This window comes from Thamnophis sirtalis, unplaced genomic scaffold, assembly GCF_051295495.1.
Source record: "Thamnophis sirtalis isolate CommonGarterSnake01/CBP01778 unplaced genomic scaffold, rThaSir2_p1.2 scaffold_1, whole genome shotgun sequence".
In the NCBI taxonomy this organism is placed as follows: Eukaryota; Metazoa; Chordata; class Lepidosauria; order Squamata; family Natricidae; genus Thamnophis; species Thamnophis sirtalis.
This window is the reverse complement of record NW_028261381.1, coordinates 113,884,895-113,908,350: the sequence shown is the minus strand read 5'-3', so window position 1 is coordinate 113,908,350 and position 23,456 is coordinate 113,884,895. Positions and strand designations below refer to the sequence as shown.

Below are 23,456 nucleotides of genomic sequence, written 5' to 3'. Positions count from 1 at the left end.
CCTCGACTCAGGGGCCTAACGGCCAGTAGCGCTTTCTACGCCGGCCACGCCTACATCCGACGCGTCGCATGGCGCATGCTCGGTGCCCTTTGTGTCCCGGGTTGGCTGGCTGGCGGGCGGGCGAGCGGCTCCCAGGCTTTGGCAAAGGCCTGTCGCTGGAAGTGCCGCACACCGTCCGCTGGGCCCGCTGTGAGGAGGGGACGGGAGCGGCGGCGCCAGCTCCGCCATGGTGAAGAAGCGGAAAGGCCGGGTCCTCATTGACTCAGACACCGAGGACAGCGGCAGCGAGGAGAACCTGGACCAGGTGAGATTTGTGGCGCGACTATCGCCGCCGAACTGGGCCCGGGGCTCCATCCTCGCTTTTGCCTAGATCGCCTCGGATGGGTGCTGTAGTGGTACCAACTCCCGCTCGCATCCAAACGGCTTTCGTCTCTCTCTCCTTCTCTGCCCGGGCTAGCGCGGAGGGGAAGTCGTGCGCCTCCTGATAGAGGGGAGAGTGTGTGGTTTTACCTCTCTATATATCGGGATCTCGGAGAGAGGACTCTGGCCACAAACGTGGTTCAGGGGATGGGAGTAAAAATTGTAGGGCTTTTAAAACGCGGGGGTGTCGAGGCAGCGGAGACGAATAAGAGCTTGGAGTTAGGCGAAAAGGATCCAGTCTGGCAGGTGGCAGGATGCAGAGTATGTGGTGATTTGGAGAGAGAGATCCGTGAAGGTGAGATCTGTTTGAGTTATCCCCATGATAGCTGTGGGAATGATGGGAGATGGAAAGTGTTGTAACCACATTCTCTGTGCAGCCCTTCTTTCTCCTCCTAAGCTCTATTTTAAAATTTTATTATAGACTTAAGGAGTGGCAATCAAACCCTGCTTTTCAACTCAAGAGTAATACAAAACATCATTTCTTTGCTGATTATCATGATTTCCACCCACCCCTGATATTAGGAGGAAACTCTACTGGGGTAAAATATGTTATCCCTATTGCGAAACCCATTGTGCTTCTCTTTCCAATCATTTGTATTCCTCCTCAGATTTTATGAGCCTTGGATGGTGTAAAAATAAATAGGGAAATAATTTGATAGCACTGGTACAGCCAAGGAAGACTTAAGCCAGTCTCTCTCATAGTCTGGAGATAAAATGACAGTAATGTCATGGGAATTCAGAACAAAAAAAAATAGTGGGCATGTTTGTACTATGGTTACATACAAGTGGAGACATGAGCAAAAACTGATCCTAAATGTATATTATCATTTATTGTTTTTATTTTAAAATTCTCCTTTTTGAGAATTGGACCCATCTCTTGATTTGGACCCATCTCTTGATTTGCAAGCTTGAATTTACCCTGTTTCTCAATGTCTCTGCAACATTTATAGAGTTGAGGGACGATCTTTCTGTTTGTAGCAAAGAAGGTTCCCCTCATGTAGATTATTTTATGATGCAAAGAAGGTTCCCCTCATGTAATTATTTTACAGTGCACTCATTGTTGCTGAAGTTTTATATGCTGAGGTTAATTTTGTCTCTAAGCTTGCCTTTTTCAATAAGGCACCAGTGTGGGTAACATAATCTATCATTCTTTGACCGTGTGAAAGGATTCTAAACTCCTGTCGTTGCATCTCAAACAGAATTTCTTATGGAAGACTGCTTTGGTTCCTCTCCATTAATATGCATATTCTTCTGAGTTGATCTTTATGTATGAAAAGCATATAATCATAGAACAGTGAGCAACTATTATAGAAACTAGGCCAAAATCAATAAATGATAATATACATTTTGGATAGGAGGATCAGTTTTTGTCCATGTCTTCACTTGTATGTAACCATAGTACAAACATGCCAAATTTTTTTGTTCTGAGTTCCCATGACATTACTGTCATTTCATCTCCAGACTCTGAGAGAGACTGGCTTAAGTCTTCCTTGGCTGTACCAGTGCTATCAAATTATTTCCCTTTTTATTTTGACACCATCCAAGGCTCATAAAATCTAAGAAGGAATACAGATGATTGGAAAGAGAAGCACAATGGGTTTCACGATAGGGATAACCTATTTTATCCCAATAGAGTTTCCTCCTAATATCAGGGATGGGTGGAAATCATGATAATCAGCAAAGAAATGATGTTTTGTATTACTCTTGGGTTGAAAAGCAGGGTTTGATTGCCACTCCTGAAGTCTATAAGTTTTGGACAGTAATACCTATTCAACAAAGAAAGCAGATCTGATTGTGAAAAGTGCCTAATATCTTCTCTGTCTCCTCCTAAAACAGTTTTCCTGAGTCTAGGGTCTTCTAAATTTAACATACTCTTATCACTACTAGTTGGCATCCGTATGGCTGTATAGACTGCAGAAGATAGCAGTGCAATCTTAACATACCTGATGTATACTAAATTCGAAAAATCGGCGATAGAGAAATAGTTACTGATGAACTTTTCTAAATTTCGACTCCTTAGCTTTCTGTCAAGAAAAGGAACTTTATAGTGGAGAAGCTGAGCATACAAAAAACAGTTTTTTGCAGAGCATATTAAATAGGAAATAGGGAATAGGATAAGAAACATAAAGTCATATGTTCCTGAGGTGTTATGTCTACCTTTCTTTAGCTCAAATTACAAGTTTCCATTAATGTTTCATTTCATCTTGAAAGTTAGAATTGTTTCTTATACTAAGACAGTGTCACATATTTTATGGCATGCTACAAAATATTCTCAATATTAATATTCTTCTTAACGTACAACACTTCTTTCAGGGAATAAGCTGAATTTGCTTCAACAGGAATATGCCTGTTGTATCTATTTTTCATGGATGTTAGCTGTATGGAATGGGAGATGTACTGTGGGAATGATGTGGCATGAGGCCAGCTAATGGTTATCTGTGGAAGCTTGTATCTCTGTTCAATTTATTGTAATTATGAACAATTCTATGTTTTGTTTTTTATGTGCTCATTTGGATAGCCAATGTAGCCACCAACTTATAAGGAATCTCATGTTCCAGCTTTCCTCTTTTTGTTGAAGATCTGTTGCTATGTTATTGGATAATATAAGGAAGTTAAAATTGGTGAAAGAAACTAGACTCTCCATCAGACATAGTTTGAGATATTAACTAGACTTTGTAAAAAAGCTGTTTGCAAGTAACTGCATTACCAGAATGGCCAACACTTTCTCAAGAGTCAACACTCCTTCATGATAGTGTCTATAATGCCTTGTCAGTCTGGAAATTCCATAAATTTGTATATGCATTTTGCTGTTAATGAAAACTGTAAGATAAAGCATATCAAATTGTTGGTAATATTATAGAATAGATGGAGTATATTTCTCAGATTTAAAGAATTTCAGCATTTTCCAATCTTGATGGATTCTGATCCATTTAGATCTCATAAGATTCAATCATCCATCCACATATTTTGAACCCATAGCAGTTTCGCTCTTGGATTAATAGCTCCTAGATTTTTTTAAATAGCAGGGTGTGGAAACTTACCCTCTTTCCCATTTTTCTTTCACTAGCAAAAGAAAAAATGAAACCAATATATGAAGTTCTATAGCAGACTTGGATCAATGTATCAATTTTATATTATTGCTTTGCTGTATAAATTTACTGCCTGTTCCAACTCCTTTTCAATAAGAATAGAAAATATTTGTACTTTGGTCAATATTAGGTGGCTCATCGACTTTAAATCTGTATTGAGCAACTCTTTAAGGAATGCATTTCCACAGATTTCCACAAATGAAATTATGTTTTCCTCTTGTCACCATATTTTTATCTTACTTTTTCTTCTGATTATATTTATTTGTAAGTGCTTTTCTAATGGCTAATGATGTGTTATCTTCAATTTAAATGCAGGTGTCATTTGGGGAAATACTATTACATTTTTGTAATGCTTAATCCAATCTGTTATGGAAGAAAAATAATGACAAAGTTATGTGTTGTACAAGATACCAACTAATAGCTTAAAATGCTCCTAATTCTTATTCAGTCCAAACTACAACATGAGTTACTTTTACTTTGGAAGTTATGATTCTCTGAAAAACAATAGATGATTTCCAAATGTATACCGTATTCACACATGAACAAAACTAACACTGTTCTTTTTAAATAGTTGAAACCAATTTTACCAAATTCAATGGAAGTAATTCTATTCATAAAATGACTAGCCTACATCAAGTGCTATATGTTAACACTTCCTTTTACTCTTCATTTATTGAGCTATATCCTTCAGATAGTCTATAGTGAATCTTCCAATCCTTTGGAACTAAACTTGTGCACCAGCATAGAGATGGAAAGAAAAACGTATTCTGTCATAGAATGATACTACTGGGTACAGTCCAATTTTATCTGATTAGTGTGGATCTATATGCATCATTTTGGTATGCTAGGTTATGTAGGAAATTGTATAAATAAGATGGTTGTTTATTCTTGATTAATTACTTTGAATTTGCTTTAATGTTAAGTTTTACAGCTTAAGAATACCAATAAAAAAATTCTAAGTATTCTATCAATCATGCAAATTATAACAATTAATTGGTACATTTTATTTAATAAAAATATTTTTATTACAATTAAAGTAAAAACTGACAAATTAAAAAGAACAAAACAATAAAATATAAGGAAAAAAAGAAAAGGAATAACAAGAAAAATAAATATGTAAAGAAATAACTTCTCTCTTCATCTCAACAAATATACCGTATTTATCGGCATATAACACGCAGTTTTAAAACTAAAATTGGAAGCTTAAACCCTGCCTGCGTGTTATACGCTGATCTCAGCCTGGCGGCAGCGTCACAGACTGTGGAAGGAGGGGGAGGAGGAGGGAACCAAAGAGAGCTTTTACCGAGTCTGCGCCCCACAGCCAGGACCGTCCTGGCGCCTCCAGCCGCGTTTCTTCCTGCAAAGCCATTCGGGCAACCCGAGAGTTCCGCTTGACGCCAGAAGGGCTTTGCAGGAAGAAACGCCGCGTTTCTTCCTGCAAAGCCCTTCGGGCAACCCGAGAGTTCCGCTTGACGGCCTCCCCCCAGCCGCCGGAGAAGTTCCCTGCGCGGGGAAGCCGGTGCGCGCCGCTGGCTGCCTGGCCGCGCTTGGCTGAGCTCGCCGCCTTCCTTCGGTTTTTAATTTGCGAGGCCGTTGCGGATTGGCGGAGGGCGCCGGCTAATGGGGAAAGTCGCTCCTTTTCCAGCTGGCTCCGGCGGCTTTTGAACTTTTCTCCCCCTCGGTTTCTGAACGGCGGGAGCGGCATTCCCGGGGACCGGGTTGTGTGGGTGGGGGTTAGGCGTCGTTCCCGTCCCCCTCTCCCCCCCACCCCGGCTTCTCAAAGGCGCAGCAGTCCTGCAAGGTGTAGAGGTTGGGGATGGCGGAGACAGACAGACAGACAGACACACACACACACACACACACACAAGAAACGCCGCGTTTCTTCCTGCAAAGCCCTTCTGGCGTCAAGCGGAACTCTCGGGTTGCCCGAAGGGCTTTGCGGGGAAGAAACGCGGCTGGAGGCGCAAGGACGGTCCTGGCTGTGGGGCGCAGACTCGGTAAAAGCCTCTCTTTGGTTCCCTCCTCCTCCTCCTCCTCCTCCTCCTCCTCCTCCTCCTTCTTTCTGGAGCCCCTTCCTCAGAGATTTGGTACCAAAGCAATGGCGGTGAGGAAGTTGTGTCTTTTGGATTTTGCACTGTTGTCTTTTCAATGGTTCTCAGACTGGTTGAACCTTTAGCAGCTGGGGTGATATTCTTTACTGTTAAGGTTACAATTGGATGTGTTGGACAAATCTTAAAAGATGAAACTTTTATTAAAACGTTTGACTTAACTAAAAACGTCTTCCTTTTTCTTCTTCTTCTTAAATATGATTTATTTATTTATTTTTACTTCAGAAGTTTGATGACCGTTGTACAAACTAATCCAACCTAAATGTAGAGGAGGAGAAGAAGGGGGGGGATTTAAAAAGAGCAGAGGAAAAAGAAAAGAAAGCATGAAGAAAACATAAAGAAAGGGATGGGAGGGAGGGAAGGAAGGAAGGCACTTTATGTTGAAACAGAAAATATTATATAAGGAAGAAAATGGAAATAACTTTTTGCTCAAAGAGGTGTTTTTTCATTTCATATTTGCCTTTTAAGAGGAGTTAATGTTATAATTCATGTTCTAATGTTATAAATTTTAATCCAACATTAAGTTCTGAGCTTCCAAGTCATTTATTTTTAATGAAAAAAATTTTTACTCAAATTTTTGTGTTAAAATGGGGGATGCGTGTTATACGCCGGTGCGTGTTATACGCCGATAAATACGGTAAAACAATGTTAGTAACTTATCACCTTTTCTTAATATACAACAGATGATATCTTCTTTCCATATCTTATCTGTCACCAAATCTTTAAAGCCTCATCATTCGGTCCTGGTCAGCAAAAGTCCATTAACAGTTATCAGAGATAGCTTGTCTATTTTAACTCTGATGAAATAAACCTTATATTCTTCCTTTTACCTTTAACAAACTTGATCTTTAACTCTTTCAAATAATGACTTAGAACTTGATTTTCATTTTTTTCTTGTCCTTTTCACAAAATCTTTCTCTTGTGTAAATCCAATATATAAATGTTGTCCAAGTTACACTTTTGGTTTGTTGTTTGTAATGTATATCCCTTTTAATTATATAAGGCATCAGCCAGTTTCATTTGTATAATCCGTATTCTTAGAGTTTGTCATTTTTAAATCCACATTTAAATCAATGTCAGTTTTGTTTGGGAAAACTTGTTCCTCTTTCAAACAATTTATTTATAATGGCTGACACTCTTAAAGTTAACTTCTGAGACCATTGTTCACAAATATTCTTCAATAGTTAGTCCCTGACTTACAGCAGTTCATTTAATGACCATTCAATGTTACAAGATCACAGAAAAAAGTGACTTATGACCATTTTCACACTTACAACTGTTGCAGCAACTCCATGATCTTGTGATCAAAATGTGGTCGTTTGGCAAGTGATTCATATTTATGATGGTTACATTGTCCCAGGATCAGGTAATCAATCACCTTTTGCGAGCTTTTGACAAGCAGAGTCAATGGGAAGGCCAGATTCACTTAACAACTGGGCAAGATAGGTCGTAAAATGGGAACTCGTTTAACAATGGACTTGCTTAGTAACAGACATTTTGGACTCAATTGTGGTTGTATACATCCAACGCTAAAGTATTTTGCTCCATTTTGTAATGCTAATTTGAATTTAAATATTTTTTCTCCTTTAATTGTAATCTTCAATTTCTTCTGGTTCCTTTTAGTATGCAACCTTCAAAGTCCCATCCTATTTTTCTTTTAGAATAAAAAAAAAATAGCATTTTCTCATGGGAAGGATTCTTACAATTAATTTCAGAATCTTTCAAATTCATCTGGACCCTTAGTCCATTTGTAACTTTTAAAAAAGCAAGTTTTTAATTTTTTAGCTGTTTATTTTAAAAAAAACTTTAAAAATGTCCTTAAATTTGTGTTTTAAATTTATTTTTCTAAGATTTGGGGATAATTCAGTAAATGTTATAAAGCTTGTTGAGCTGGAGGTTTTTAATAGTTGAAAAGCGGTTAAGTCGTTTCCAAAAATGATTAAGCAATGGGACTCTGGGAACCTTGTGTCCTTATAGGGTACATTATAGTTGTGAGCTTCATTGCATTCTCTTGACAACCAGGTGCTTGACTCACTAGTCAACCACAAGAATCTTCAATTCTGCAGTCTACTCACAAATCACAATCTTACAACCTGTCCTTTATCCGAAGATAACTGCACTGGCCACAAATCTGGCCACTACCTCCATTGCCATTCCACCCCCACTCCTTCAGGGACACCTGCTTTGCCATAAATCCTCACCTGAAGTCATACGTTTTGAATATTTGGGGGGTACTTTGCATTCATTTGTAGGTGAGAAACCATAGCTGAATAATACTTTTTATCAGAAAAGATAGTTAATGACTATGGAGAGAGACCCTCTGAGTAAAGTTTGAGTTTTCCCCAGTATACGTATTTGTACAACACATACCGTATATACTCGAGTATAAGCCGACCCGAATATAAGCCGAGGCACCTAATTTTACCCCAAAAAGCTGGAAAAGTTATTGACTCGAGTATAAGCCTAGGGTGGGAAATGCAGCAGATACCGGTAAATTTCAAAAATAAAAAATCAGTGTTATTTGAAACTCAAAGTTATGTTTATTCAAGGGACCCGCTTAATTAAAGTGTTCTATAATATCAGTATGACTTATAATACTGCAAGTCTGCAATATTAAAATACTTGTATAGGGGATCCCCGGGATCCCACGAAGAGACCACTGAACCAGATTAGGGAGTGTGCCCAAACAGGAGTCAGGGAACCTGAGAAAGATTCCGAAGTGGCATCTGTGAATAGGCCCAGGTGGGAAAAAGGTGCCCAGAACATCCAAGGAGTTTGGATTATTCTTTATAGTATATCCATCCATGTCTGTCTCTGTCTCTGTCTCTCTCTGTGTATGTATGTGTGTATGCGTGTATGTGTATATATCCTCTATCTATCTATCATCTATTTATCTATTTATCCATCCATCCATCCATCCATCCATCCATCCATCCCTCTCTATCTATCAATCACCTATCCACCATCTATCTATCTATTCTAGCTGGCTGGGCAATTTGGGGAGTTGAAGTCCAAAAGTGTTAAAGTTGCTGAGATTGAGAAATGAGGACGAAACAAAAGGGAAGAGAATGAAACAAGGTCGTAGAGAGAGATTGCAAAATGAAAGGGCAACTTCTCTTTTTATTTCCTTCCACCCCCACCACCCCCACCGTGCCTCTCTGGCAATTGGCTGCCAGGAGGTGGGGAGGGGAAGATGTTTCACAGACAGCTGCCACCCGCCCATCTCTCTCTCTCTCTCTCTCTCCCCCCCCCCGCCTCCCCATCTGACCTCGGCTGCTCCACGGCGGAGACCCCAGAAGGCAAGCAAAAAAAAAAGGGCTCAGGAGTGGGGGAAGAAAACAAACCCCATCACGTTCCTATCTGTGAAAGCTCCCCGCTCCCTTCCTGGGCAGCCAATTGCCAGAGAGGCAGTGTGTGTACGTGTGTGTGGGGGGGGGGTTGGCAGCCCGCGGCGCGCCTAGTCCGCTGTGTAACGCGCTGCCACCCGCCCAGCTCTCGCTCTCCCTCCCCCCCCCCGCCTCCCCATCTGACCTTGGCTGCTCCACGGCGGAGACCCCAGAAGGCAAGCAAAAAAAAAAAAAAGGGCTCAGGAGTGGGGGAAGAAAACAAACCCCATCACGTTCCTATCTGTGAAAGCTCCCCGCTCCCTTCCTGGGCAGCCAATTGCCAGAGAGGCAGTGTGTGTACGTGTGTGTGGGGGGGGGGTTGGCAGCCCGCGGCGCGCCTAGTCCGCTGTGTAACGCGCTGCCACCCGCCCAGCGCTCGCTCTCTCTCTCCCCCCCCCTCCAATCTCCCGCTTCTGCTTCGACCGGCCAGCAACTTGTCCCCGTTTGCCCGGGGACTGGCCTCTGATTGGCTGGCGGGGAGAAAGCCTCGCCAGGGAAGGAGGCGAGGACTCCGCGGTGACGTCATGGGGACAGCGCCCCCAGGTAGCGGCTAACCGAACGCGCTCCGTCTCCACGGGCTACCAAGGCGGCCGGGCGGGCGGCCGGGGTGGGAGTGGGGTTTGGACCGGAGAGGCGGCTCTCGGGTTCGAGTCCCGGGGTTGATCTCAGGCTGCGCGTGTGGGTGAAGAGGCAGCAGGGATCAGAGGTTTCTTCTCGGTGGGGCTGGCGGTGGCCAGCGATGGCAGGCTAGAATCCCCTCTCCAAGGGATCCCCGTGCAAAAAATGCGGGGAGCGGCAGCGAAGCCCCGGGGCTGTTTCTGCTCCGTCCGCTGGACTGTGGGGCTTGGAAGGGTTTGTGAAGAGCGGCGGGGTTGGCGGTGGCAGGCTAGAATCCCCTCTCCAAGGGATCCCCGTGCAAAAAATGCGGGGAGCGGCAGCGAAGCCCCGGGGCTGTTTCTGCTCCGTCCGCTGGACTGTGGGGCTTGGAAGGGTTTGTGAAGAGCGGCGGGGTTGGCGGTGGCAGGCTAGAATCCCCTCTCCAAGGGATCCCCGTGCAGAAAATGCGGGGAGCGGCAGCGAAGCCCCGGGGCTGTTTCTGCTCCGTCCGCTGGACTGTGGGGCTTGGAAGGGAGCGGGAAGAGCGGTGGGGTGGCGGTGGCTGGCGATGGCAGGCTGGTTCGCCTCCTCCTCCTCCAACAGGCAACAGCACTGCCGGATCCAGTTGTAGACTCGAGTATAAGCCGAGGCGGCTTTTTTCAGCCCAAAAAGTGGGCTGAAAAACTCGGCTTATACTCGAGTATATACTGTATTCTAAATAGGATTTTTGTCACATGACAAAACATGGATTTCTGTAAAAAAACAACAACACAGGACAAGTTGTATAGTCTGTAATTCTCTTAGAATGGAAATTAAAACATTGATCATTCTGTGCAACTACAATACTGCATAAAGTTAATCCTCAACTTCCAACTACAACTGAGCCCAAAATTTCTGTTGTTAAGTGAGACGTTTATTAAGTGAATTTTGCTCCATTTTATTACCTGTCTTGCTTCAGCTGGTAAGCGAATCACTGCAGTTGATAAGTTAGTAACTCTGTTGTTAAGTGAATCTAGCTTCCGCATTGACTTTGTTTATCAGAAGATCTTAAAAGGTGATCACATGGCTTGGGACGGACAGACAGACAACAATAGCATTTAGACTTATATATCAATTCACAGTCCTTTACAGCCCTAAGTGGTTTGCAGAATCAGCATATTGCCCCCAATAACCTGGATCCTCATTTTACACGAATTGTTGAAAGGATGGAAGGCTGTGTCAACCTTGAGCTGCTCAGAATCAAACTCCTGGAATGACCAGTGAGTTAGCCAGTAATTAAAATGCTGTACTGTATTTATTTATTTATATTTATTTCTGTAATTTAAGAGTAACATTTTTTTCACAAATTCCCCCCATGAAAAAGATACTCAAGGAAAATAAAAATAATAAAGATTTGGGGGAAATGCACTATAATGACCCTTTAAAATAAAATTGAGAAAAATACACCAGAAGGGATGTACCGAAGGTTCTGTGCAGAAACTCCTCACCACCGCCATCCTGAGCCAAAGGCAGTCATCTCTCTTAAAATCATGTCATATATAATAAAAAGACTACTACTTTTTAAGCTTCATCTGGTCCCAGTCTATTTATAACTTCCAAGTTGAAAAATGTCTTTAACCTGGAAGAACAGTTAGAGTCAGGAAAAAAATGTTTAATACTCTTTTCTCCTACGGTCAGAGGAACTCCATTAAATAATTTATATTTATCAATTATGTGTGGGTTAATAGTTTTGTGACAGATCTTTAAATATCATACATTATTTCTGCAAAGCAGAATCTATATACAGGCCATTTCATCTCGAACAATTTTATTTCCTTTCAACACTCTTACTGCATCTGTGGTTTGTTGTTTAACAGAATTTTAAAGTTGAGTGATTCCCCCCCCCATGTTTGTGTTTCAGTAACAAAGACTTTAGTAAGAATTGTATCATAATCTCATTCAAAGAATGCAGGTTCTAAATCATCTCAAATTAATGTAGTTCAGTTTATTGTGAAATGTTTATAAATTCAGACCTTCTAAAAAACTTTAAATTATGAGCACGATGTTTTAAAATGAAAAGCAACCTCAAGTACCCCAAAGCCTCAAACCATATTTTCCAGCACCACACTTTACAACTGGTGTCAGGTTCTCCTAGTAAAATGTTATCTTTGACTTTCAAACGTGCCTCCTGGTATTATGGCCAAATCACTCTGTTTTTATCTTGTCTGTCCAGAGCACAATGTTCCAGAAGTCTTAGTCTTTGCCTAAGTGTTCATAAGCAACTTTACTCATGCACTGATGTTTGTTCTGGATAGCAGAGGTTTCCCCCTGACAGAACTTCTTCTGCAGATTGAATCTGTGCAGCTATTTTTAATGGTTGTCTCATTCACTTTGGCACTATGGTTGGGGTGTGTCTGATATCTCCAAGTCATTAAATGGAATTTTGGGGTTCTTACAGACTTCTTTCAGCTATTTGCATTCTAATCTCCTTCCTCCCATATTCTCTCTAACGATGTTGCAATCATTTGCACCTGATTCTAAGTTCAGTTATTTGAGGTATTGATAAACACGGGGATGGACTTATTTTTTTCCAAATGTGAAGTTTGCATTTATGTTTATTTAAATTATGCAATGGACATTCAATATTACTAAAGTAAATATCTATATCTATATGTTAAAGTGTGTTAAAAAGTTAAGAATTTTACTTTTTCCTATGACCATAACTTTCTGCATATGCCTCCCTCTCCTATCCAGAAGTTTAGTGAGTTTTCCAAGGATTTTAAAGAATTTTATGGATAAAAAAGGGAATTCCTATTCCTTGTGTAATCTTGGAATCTACCCTTTGTTTTGATAAAATATTTTAATTAATCCTTAATTATTATGATACCAATACCAAATACTCAGTTAAATAATGTAAGAGCCCCAATGGCGCACTGCTTAGCACGCAGTATTGCAGACTAATTGCCCGCAGCTAGGAGTTTCATCCTGAGCAGCTCAAGGTTAACTCAGCCCTCCATCCTTCCAACGTTGGTAAAATGAGACTCCAGATTGTTGGGGGCAATATGCTGACTCTGTAAATAACTCAGAGAGTGCTGTAAAGTACTAAGGAATTTTATATAAGTCTTAAATGCTATTGCTATAATACATTTTTGAATATCTGAAAATGCTTTGCTGATAACCATTTTAACTTCAGATTTTTAAAAAAAATGGTTTTACTACAAAGTAAACTACATATGACATAGTGTTAATATTTCTTCAGTTCTGCCTTTCTTTGTTCCAATATTATGTGAAACTGGTGAGCAATCCTACTTAATAAGAATCAAAACCTAAAAATGGAATACGGCAAATAGTAGGAATCCCCCCTTATTAACTAAGAAAAGTCAGACTTCCAAGAACTTTAATCATAAAGAAATTTGAAGGCGTAGGAGTCTAATAGGAAAGATACTTCCTATGTACATTTTTCATTTTGGTTTGTAGGGCAGACCTTAGCATGACATATTATTTTAAAGAATTGTAAGCATTTATTTAAGCATCTTATTTAACATTCTGTTAGGCTTCATATGGGAGATTTGAGTGGAAATTCTCTCTGTTCAACTTTGGAGAGAGTTCATGCTTAAGGCACTCTGTATTTGTTTTCTTCCAGGAGCTCCTGTCATTGGCCAAGCGGAAACGTGGTGATTCTGAAGAAAAGGAAGCACCTGTTAGCAAGCCTACAGCATCTTCTGACTCTGAGACTTCAGACAGTGATATTGAGGTTAATTTGTATTTAACTGTTAAATTGAATAAAACGTAATGTGAATTAGTTCAGTTCTGCTGCTGAGATTATTCACATTAAATATGAAACACATTTGTGAAGGCTAGATATCCTTGATACTGCATGGCCGTGTGTGATAGTATATGTCCTGAGCTGACATGTAGCTAATATTCCCTTGATTCCTGTGGGGAAAAGTATTTCAAAATGGTTGCTCTTAAAACAAGGAAATCTTAAAAGGAAATGCCAACATGCAAAGATTGATTATCTAATTTATCAGGAAATTCAATCCTTTCATCTCCAATGTAAATATAATTTTCATCTGAAATTTATTGATTGAAGGGAAATGGTTTGGAGAAGTATGCAATGTTGTTGTCAAACTGCAACTAATAAAGTTGGCTTTCTGTTCTTAATTTGCTTTTCTAAAAAAACTCTTAATTCTGCTTTTTATTTGTATATAGTTATAATACAATATTATTTTTATTTTATAGCTGTGATTTTCTTAACTCATCAAATTAAATCTTGTTCATAGCTGTTTTAGTACATATTTACATTAAAATCCAAACTTCTGTCCATTTAGCTTCATGAAATCTATGAAGGTACTTCAGCCCTGTCTCACAACTCCCATCTTTGTTTTTATGCTACAGTGGACAGTAGGGGGTTCTAAAAACAAAAAGAAAGGAAAAGCTGCAAAAGCAGAGAAGAAGGGAGCCATGAAGAAACAGATGAATAAAACAGCTTCATCAGGCAGCTCTGATAAAGATACCTCTCCAGAGAGTTCAGCACCAGAAGAAGGTAACAAAAAAAGGATGAGCATATTAGTGATGGGAGGAATTCATACATGGACTGAATTTACATAGCATATTTACCCATCAATAACTCAGTCCAATTTTCTTGGGTTGTACAGTCCACTGAACCTTAACTGTACAGTTGGGTTCAAAGAAATTTGGTTAAAGTGTGGTAAGTTAGTTTGGGATTCAGTTTATCATAAGAAGTCATGTTCTTTTGAAATTAGTTATAGTCATGTTCTTTTGAGATTAGGCTATAGATTCCCCCCCCCTCTAGTTCAGTGGTTCCCAAAGTGGGCGGTACTGCCCCCTAGGGGGGATGACTTAGGGGGGTTCTGGGGCGGCAGCGGGGCATTAAGAGGGCAAGGAAAAAAAGATCGTGTATTGTGTTGGCTGCAAAGGGCGTCACCCCTAGGTTGGTAGCTTCCCCTTAACTAATTCTCAGATGGAAAGGAGAAACTTGCCAAGTGGAAGATGGACTGTTTTAAAGTCCATTGGCGCGGGCAGAAGGACGAAATCACCCAAACAAACCTGGAAATAGTTGTGGGTTTCCCTTTAAGCAATGTCACTATCCTCCCCTCCAATCACCGCCTTCCTCTCAGGAGAGGGGCACGCGTCACTTCAATAGCCCGCCCCCCCAACACTGCCGGCATCCTAACCGACGGGTTTGGCTTGTGAAAAGGTTTTTTTTTTAAAAAAAAAGTTGGTGGACGGGGAGATCGTGCACAGTATTGTTAGGGGAACCCCCCCCCCATCGAATTCTAGTTGAGCTTGCGAGAGAGCTCTTTGCCATTGGTTTAAAAATGGTCACATGTTTCATGCCATCCTTTTCCTTTGCATGGAGACACTGCTGGGTAAAAGTAACTGGGAGGAGGGGGGGTGATAAGCAGAGGTGCGGTCGCTCCCTTTTGATTGTGTGGATTTTGGTTAGGGAGGTTTGGATTACCAGCAGGAGGGATAACTTTCCCCTCCTTTCTTTCTATTCACTGTACTCCGAGTGACGTTTAGCCGCTAGCTTAGCTCTGGAAAATTTTTAAGTTCCAAAAATTTTTCTCTTACTCTTGCATTGACTAATCTTCCTCCGGATCACAGATTCCGTCCTCTTCTCCGCACCTACATAAATCTTGTTCCAGATGCCCCGGCTCCAGAGCAGCCATACAAAGATGGCCACCATCCCCGTCACCGATCTCCAGAGAGCTTGGAATCGGACCTGCTGGGGAGCTTGCCTTGCTCCCCACAGGCATCCGAAACGCCTCTCCTTATGCCCCGTCCCTTCAGGAGGATTCCGATCCACAAAGGACCTCTTGACAATGGCTTGTCGGCTGGGTTTTTCCCAGCCGTTCTCGCTGCGACACTTCTGGGTTTCCCCATCTATGTCAAAATTGAACAGCCCTCCATCAACAGAGGGTAAGGGTACGACATCATCTATCTCCAATCTACAACATAGTCCTTTCAACAGTTCTAAGAAGGATCCAAATCCATTTGAATCACTCAGATAAACCTCCAGCTGACCTTAACGACTTGCTAAAAGAATGCAAATGACCAGCTGTCTGCAAGGAGTATAAATCCTTCCATTCCCTACCATCCAGTCAACTAAAGAAGCTTCTTGGATGAGAAGTGAAATGTCTTCAAAGAAAAAACAACAACAAAGTCCAGTTGCCTCTTGAAAAAGCACCTTTGGGTCAACTATGACCTGGATGACTGAGAATCTCCACAGACATTCAGTTAATAAAGTAATCATAGTTCAGCAGCGACTAACAAGGATTTATTAAGTTTATTAGCTTTAACAGTTTCAAGGTTTCTTAGAGATACACGCTGACTTCCTCATAAGCATGCAAGGCATTCTATTGTTGTTGTTGCATTCTATTGTTGTTATTATTATTATTATTATTATTATTATTATTATTAGTAGTAGTAGTAGTAGTAGTAGTAGTAGTAGTAGTAGTAGTAGTAGTATTGTTTTCTAAAATAGCTTAAATGGTAGGCATTTGCCTGAAAAGCTTAGAATCCAACTGTAACTGGGTATGCAGAGGCAGAATGGAGATGCACGAGTAAGAAGAAATAGTTATGAGCCTTTCATAATTATGCGTTCCTTGATTGCCTTCCAGTACATGACCCTCTCTGGGTTTTTTTTCAGGAGAAGTATCTGACTCTGAAAGCAATGGCTCTTGCAGTAGCTCAGACTCTGAAACTTCATCTGAAGATGAGTTTACTGATGGCTACGGAGAGGATTTTATGGGTGATGAAGAAGATAGAGCTCGCCTAGAACAGATGACAGAAAAAGAAAGAGAACAGGAATTGTTTAATCGGATAGAGAAAAGAGAAGTTTTGAAGAAAAGGTGAGTTTTTGTGCAGCCATTTCATATTATTGTATTTATGCAACATACTTTTCATTTTGGACTTTTTAAGGTAAATATTTTCTTTTCTTTTGCTTCATATCATTTTTCAAGTTTCTGAACAAAATGTCAGCAAATTGGTTTCTGGTTAATGTTTGGTTTTGTCTGTGAAAAACAAGCAAAATCATAGAAGGAATGCAGATGCATAAATAATTATAATCAAAGTGTAAGATGTTACCTGTACCTTTTGCTTGTTCATTTCACTTTCATTGATCCATGGTTAAGCCTCCCCCCCACAAAGGCAACACTATTACTTGATCATGATAGAAATAATGGGGTGCAATTAGAGGTTTGCATAAAATGAGAAATATGGCTTTGCTCCATGCATGGACTAAAATGTTACTGCTCTGACATTCGGTCACACCGTTCTAGTTGTGTCATGTTCCATCTAAAGGGAACGAGGTTTCAGCCAAGGCAAATATGGATGCGTATGAAGGAGGGAAAGGCTGGCATATGTAGTCCCTTTCCCCCTACTCCTCTTAATAGTTGGTATGTTCTAGGTCACCTAATAATTTTCCTAGTATCCATCTTCCTTTTGCTTTCCCTTAGTCACCATTCACAATTGAATTCACAGGTCTGATCAACCTGTGTGACCTACCTGGTCTTCCTCTTGCCCCCCCCCCAAAAAACTACCTCACACTCCTCTGAATTCTATTCTGTTGTGTTCCCCCTTTCTTTCTCCCCACTTGGTGCTGCCACCCTTTCCTCCACTATCTCCCAGCTTGGAGCACCTTTGTTGGAACATATATTTTCCAGGGCTGTGCTCAAACAAAAGCACTTCTCAATCCTGCCCAATCTATTCCTGGCCATCTCCATACTCAAAACACTTTATATAGCGGTACTCATTTTGCCCAACACTAATAACATTGAGAGGTTAATAAAAGTTATAGAAAAATAATGCATCTCAGTGCAGTCAAATATATACAGAATATTTGCACATAAACATAACTTTCTCTCTCAAAAAGAAATACCTGGTTAAACCTCCAAATGTAAAAGCCTTTACAAATCTACATTCCTTTGTTGAAGAAGTACATATTGTGCATGCAACAACTCACAGCAAATTACTAGGATCCAACTGCCATTATCAGCAGGAAACCAAAAATCCAGTTTATTCCAAACAGCTAATAGGTTGGCCTGGTTTCTTGCCATTCAACTTGTTAGTGAAGATGAGTGGGCTAATTCTCCACTGCTCTGCTGTGACACCCACCTGTTCAAAAGAGCTTTAAAAATGTGGCTGTTTCCCCAGGCCTTGAGCTAAAGTGGGTGGCAGGTGCTATATGTTTCTCTTTAAAATGTTGCTTTTCTTTTGGGAGTTTTTTGTTTCAAATGTTTTTATTTACACTGCCCAGAGTTGCTATAGAGTTATAAATAAATGTCTTAAATGAATAAAATATATGAATATTATTTATAACAAGTTACTTTTCTTCTTAAAAAAAGCATTATGTCTCTTAATTCTATATAGTACCATAGTTTCTACTTTGGAATTAAGCAATTAAGTACTTAATAGTGCCAGTAATTTGCATAGTTTATATTTGAAATAAATCTCATTTACTGCAACTATTTATTGATTAAATTTGTATGCAGCCCATCTCACAGTTGTGTAATTCTTGCTGTTACAAAATATGTAATCATTTTATGCCTTTTAGAAAATAAATAAAAAAAAAATCTTACATTAAGTTTCAATTCAGTTTACCAGTTTGCTCCTTCCTGAATTAATTGGAGACTCCTATGTATTTTTTCCTTTGATTGAACCCAGGTTTGAAATAAAGAAAAAATTAAAGACAGCAAAAAAGAAAGAAAAGAAAGAAAAGAAGAAAAGGAAAAAGCAGGAAGAAGAACAGGAAAAGAAAAAGCTCACACAGATCCAGGAATCCCAGGTAAGAAACATACAAATCATACTTTATTTTTTAAAAATGACACTACTTAAAACATATTTGTGACATTGCTTAAATTAGCATTCATCTAACTACACTGGATAAATATTTAGTCCCTAGTGCTGTAATCAAGTATTTCAATATCATAAAATATTCTGACCTATCTTTTTATATAGCGTCTCTTATTTGTACAGCTGTCTTTGATAAAACTAATTGTGATAATATAACTGCTTTGCCTGTTGCAGCAAAAGCAAATGTTTCATAATGAATTGTATCCAGTGCTACAGGAATGAAATCTGGTGTAAAGTCCTTTCCCCTCCTCTCTGTTTTGTATTCTCCCCCCCCCACCCCCCCCCCCGGTAAATTTCTCTAAAACAGTATTTTTCAAAGTCTGATCTGAAAATCCTAAGGGGTTCCCTAAAACCATTTCAGCTGTCCACAAAATCAAAATTATTTACCAGCCTATGTATTAAAATCCACTCAATTGTGAGAAGTGGTAGCAGTAACAGATGGCTGAGGAACAGCAGCAGCCCTACCTGGACCTATCCAAGCTTCGGGATGGGCAAGCTGGCTGCATACAGTGGCATCTCGGCATCAGGAGCATTGAATGGTGTGAAGTGGCATGGCAGGCCAGTGGTGTTGCCTGGTGGGACTATGGTTTAGGGTTTTTTGCTAAAGCTGTTTGGTGGTATTTGGCCTGCCCCTGAAGATGCAGCGAGCCACAGCCTGTTTGCCATCCTCCATTTTGGGGTTTACTCTGAGAAAAGGATGGCAGGTGGCCTGTTTTCTGCATTGCAGTGGCTGTGGCTGCATCCCTGGGTGTAGGAGTCCTGTTTGAATGGAGGACTGGATTGACCAGGTGAATGCTGGTGAGTGGTGGGTGGGTGATGGTGCTGATGTGTACCCTGTGGCTGCCACCTGGTCCAGCAACCATCTTAATAGCTGCTGCTTTATTCGTAGAACTCAGGACTTGAATGGATTGTTTTGTTTAGGTTGTAGTAGATGGCGCCCTAAAAGAAATACTGGCAAGGATATTGTGGATTTTGAAAAGTTTGGTTGGAGTGGCGGAACAAAACGAAATATGCCAACATTTAGAAAATCTATATAACTTGGTAGTTATTATTCCAGATAATTAAAGCATGATATTAGAACGTTTACACAAAGGTTAGGTTGAAAAATCAACAAAGAGACGTTTATTTAACAATATAATGTTATGAAGAGGTGGATATCAATATCAATAAGACAATTCATTTGTGCTTAATTTCAGAATGTCTGATTAGTTTGTCACAAAGGATTAATTTTCCCCTGCTTGAGATAATGCCAATGTTAATTGTCTTAATCCTTTTTCTTTTTTACTTTCTTTTTTTTAAAAAAAAACAAACTTTAACTGTAATTGCCTCTTATTTTTAACATGCCCTTCCCCTTTTCTCTTAGTTTTATGGTTACGTTTGATTGGAACAGTTGCTGAAAACCTGTGTTACCTTTTGATTATTTATATTCTTTTAAAAAATCTGTACATCAAAATTATTGAATTGGACTTTTTAAAATATTTATCAGAATGTGCAATTGTTCTTTTTAAAAAAAACAAGTTTATTTGATTATTTAGTTAATTAGTATGACACTAATTCATGCAAACTCATGGTGGATTTCAATGACAATTACCAGTATATAACTTTTCGTATAGCAGATTAGGTTTAATTTTTTTAATTATATAGTGCAGTTTATAGTAATATTTTGTTGTTTAGTTTATAGATAATGATATAAATCACTAAGGATTTTTTTTGAGAAATTTTATTTTATTTTTTAAAAAAAATATATGTTACTTTAGCTCTTGGAGGAGAAGCAGAATATTTATTAAACTAATTAATAAAATTAAAATAAACTCCCTTTTCAACAACAGCAAAATATTTTTTTATTTCCTGTTCTTCAGATAACCTGTATTTTAAACTGCAATAGAATTGCTAATATTGTACAGAGAAATAAAATCAAGAGATCAATTAAACAGCATAAAAATTATGAGCTTGAATGAAACAAATTGACAGAAGTATGGAAAATTAATAAAGACTTTTGCTCAAAAATACCAAAATAAAAGAGTAAACCTTAGGCAAAACACTACTGCAAAGACTCATTGCTTGGTAAAATCTAACCAAATACCTTTTAAGATTGTTGGAATTATATATTTCTATAGGTAATGTCACATAATAAAGAGAGACGGTCAAAGCGGGATGAAAAATTGGATAAGAAATCCCAAGCCATGGAAGAACTAAAAGCAGAAAGGGAGAAAAGGAAGAACAGAACAGGTAAGTTCAACCGTGTATTGTTTAATTAAAGAAAAAAAAGATAGGATGAACATGAACCATACACTGTAGATTCCACTGAGCTCCCTACTAACTCTTCATATATCACTTATAAGATGGAAAGACATTCTTGATTGTTTTGAATATTCCTAGTTGTGAAGGAAGGCACAACATAATCTGGTCTATCCTCCTCTTTTTGAGATCTCCATCATCAAGTCCTTCTCCAGCAGTGGCATTCAAAGGCATTGTAGCATCCTGGACATAGCATCAGTGACCATCATGATTGCCTATTATTGGTATTTTGATTGCCCATTAATTTGCCAAATCCCTTTCCAGATTTCCAAATTAGCTATCACTTCTCTGGTGCTTTTTTAATATTCATAAATATATTGTAGATTTCTGATGTCAATATGTATAGTTGAATTAACAACTATAAGCAATGAATGCCATTTCTGTCCCATGCTTAGGCCTGAACTTAGAATAGAAGAAGTCCATATAATCTTTTTCTGCAACAAAAACTCAACTATTATTTTGGGAACATGGCAGTAATTGTCCAAGATACCTGAGTCTAAGAAAAGCTTCTTCACAAGAGGCTGTCTCACTGACATCTGGTACGACTTCCTTTCCTGGAAAGATGTTGACAGTTCTCCAAAGTGCAGCTAATCAGGCCTTTCACAGTTACCCAAAGGAGCAAAAAAAGAGACATGGATCCAAGCCATAAATGATAGAGCACCTATCAGAGATTCTATACCCTCTTCATTAAAGTCCATACATTAAGATGAATCTTATATCACATTGTAAAGCATTACTCAATCACTCTAGATTCAAATTTGAAATCTTGAAAAAAAAAATGGGATTTTTTTCCAAACAGAGGGCATGCAATTTTAAATTGTACTATTTCATAACAACCCATTGATATAACAATGGCGACAAATTGATTCTTCAACTTCGTTGTCTCCATGTAGGCTCAAACATGAGCTCAGCCAAGTATACTTATTGTGTTCCTCTTTGAATGCTCCAAGCATTGCTTGTGTTGCTTCATCTCTCAGAGTTCTCAGAAAGCTAATCTGGGATTGGCAGGCAGAAAAAGATTACTAGGCGGTGACCATATCAAGTACTCTGCTTGTTTCCAGATTCCATAGCTTATTTTGGCACTCAATGAAATGTCAGTTTAGTGAAAAATCCACATCAAGATCCAAAAGGCCCTGGGCAGACTGCTTTAATTGGACCTCTCAGTTTCTAGATGTTCTAGGAGGTGACAGTTCTAGGGAGTAATCCATCCACAGCAGACGACTCAGAGTAATATTTTCCATCTTAATATTATGTTTATTTGCTTTGAAACAACCAAGATATCTAACAGATGCCTACTTTATGCTGCAAGATACAGGCGCTCAAGAAAAGATCCTGGAGAACAGCAGGACAGTTAGTACATCAACACGATCCTCCAGTCCATTTGTACCTGTAGCCCAACTTCATGTACAACATTCTCTCATTAAACTTACTGTCAGTGCTGGATGTACACGTGACAGAATTCACAAAAGTGCTCTATTAAAGACCTGAGAATGTGAGCAGATTGCATTGGAGCAGACTTAAGACAGATACAGCTTTATACATCCAGATATGCTTTTTTCCCCCTTGCAGCTGAGTTACTTGCAAAGAAGCAACCGTTAAAGACAAGTGAAGTATACTCAGATGATGAAGAAGAGGAGGAAGATGATAAATCTAGTGAGAAAACTGATAATTCATCCAGATCTTCATCTTCTGATGAAGAAGAAGAGTAAGTATTCAATATCTGCTTTGATATGTAGCAGATACAACTGAACATTTAATATTCCTTTAGATCTGGAAATTTACATTGCTACTTCAATTATTTCTGTCTTCATAGTTTGGTTAATTGTTGTTTGAACAAAAGTGATATGTAAATGTAATAAATAATAGAAATGTATGGATCCCTTATTTAGTTAAATAACATAATAAAGCTGATAGTGCTCAAAGCATTCTAGAGATTGCTCACTGAGCCCCTAATTTAAAAACCAATATATTTATTTAATTAAAATGCCTACACTTCTATCAATTTAGTAATTTTTATTTTCTAGTATATGAATGTGGTAATTTCAGACTGTTTTAAGATGTGAATTATTTCCTTACAGTTGCTTTTGCTTTCCCATCAAACCAGGAAAGAAGAAATTCCTCCTAAATCACAACCAGTGTCTCTACCTGAAGAACTGAATCGGGTTCGATTATCCCGACACAAATTGGAACGATGGTGTCACATGCCTTTCTTTGCCAAAACAGTCACTGGTTGCTTTGTGCGCATTGGAATAGGAAACCACAACAGCAAACCAGTTTACAGAGTAAGCCTACCCTTAAGTATTTCCCCTTATTCTTATTAGTCATAAGAAAAGCTAGTTTTGTTCATGATGCTTTTTCAAAATACGATGAAGTGAAAGCTAGTAATTAATGGTACAGCCACTCCTTGTATAACAGCTACCTCATTTAGTTACTGTTTGCAGATACAATGGTGGTAATGTAGTTCTTTAAAAAAAAATCATTTTCTAACAAATGTGCATACTCGTGATCAGATTTCCTTACCTGACAACAACACATGCCAGAGTCAGAGCAACACTGACATTGAGTCACTCCATGTCCAAACCATCTTTAAGTATTTAACATGGGATGTTACATTGTTTCAGATGAACAGTATGCACATTTGTTGAGCTTTACTTAACATTATTTTAACTTAATTTTTTTCTGTCCCATTCATGAAGAAA

At 39.2% G+C, this 23,456-nt stretch overlaps 1 protein-coding gene across 1 annotated transcript in view; it reads left to right on the top strand.

The window, feature by feature from the left end:
- The first annotated feature begins 84 nt into the window (after positions 1-84).
- The window catches only part of RTF1 (RTF1 homolog, Paf1/RNA polymerase II complex component), a 38,950-nt gene continuing 15,578 nt past the window's right edge, over positions 85-23,456 (top strand). Inside the window, exons 1-8 of the mRNA XM_087722400.1 lie at positions 85-304; positions 13,223-13,333; positions 13,978-14,125; positions 16,256-16,457; positions 18,271-18,391; positions 20,577-20,688; positions 22,327-22,462; positions 22,862-23,039. Coding sequence (XP_087578526.1) covers positions 227-304; positions 13,223-13,333; positions 13,978-14,125; positions 16,256-16,457; positions 18,271-18,391; positions 20,577-20,688; positions 22,327-22,462; positions 22,862-23,039 — 1,086 coding nt within the window. The 5' untranslated portion in view covers positions 85-226. The remainder of the gene's footprint in view (positions 305-13,222; positions 13,334-13,977; positions 14,126-16,255; positions 16,458-18,270; positions 18,392-20,576; positions 20,689-22,326; positions 22,463-22,861; positions 23,040-23,456) is intronic.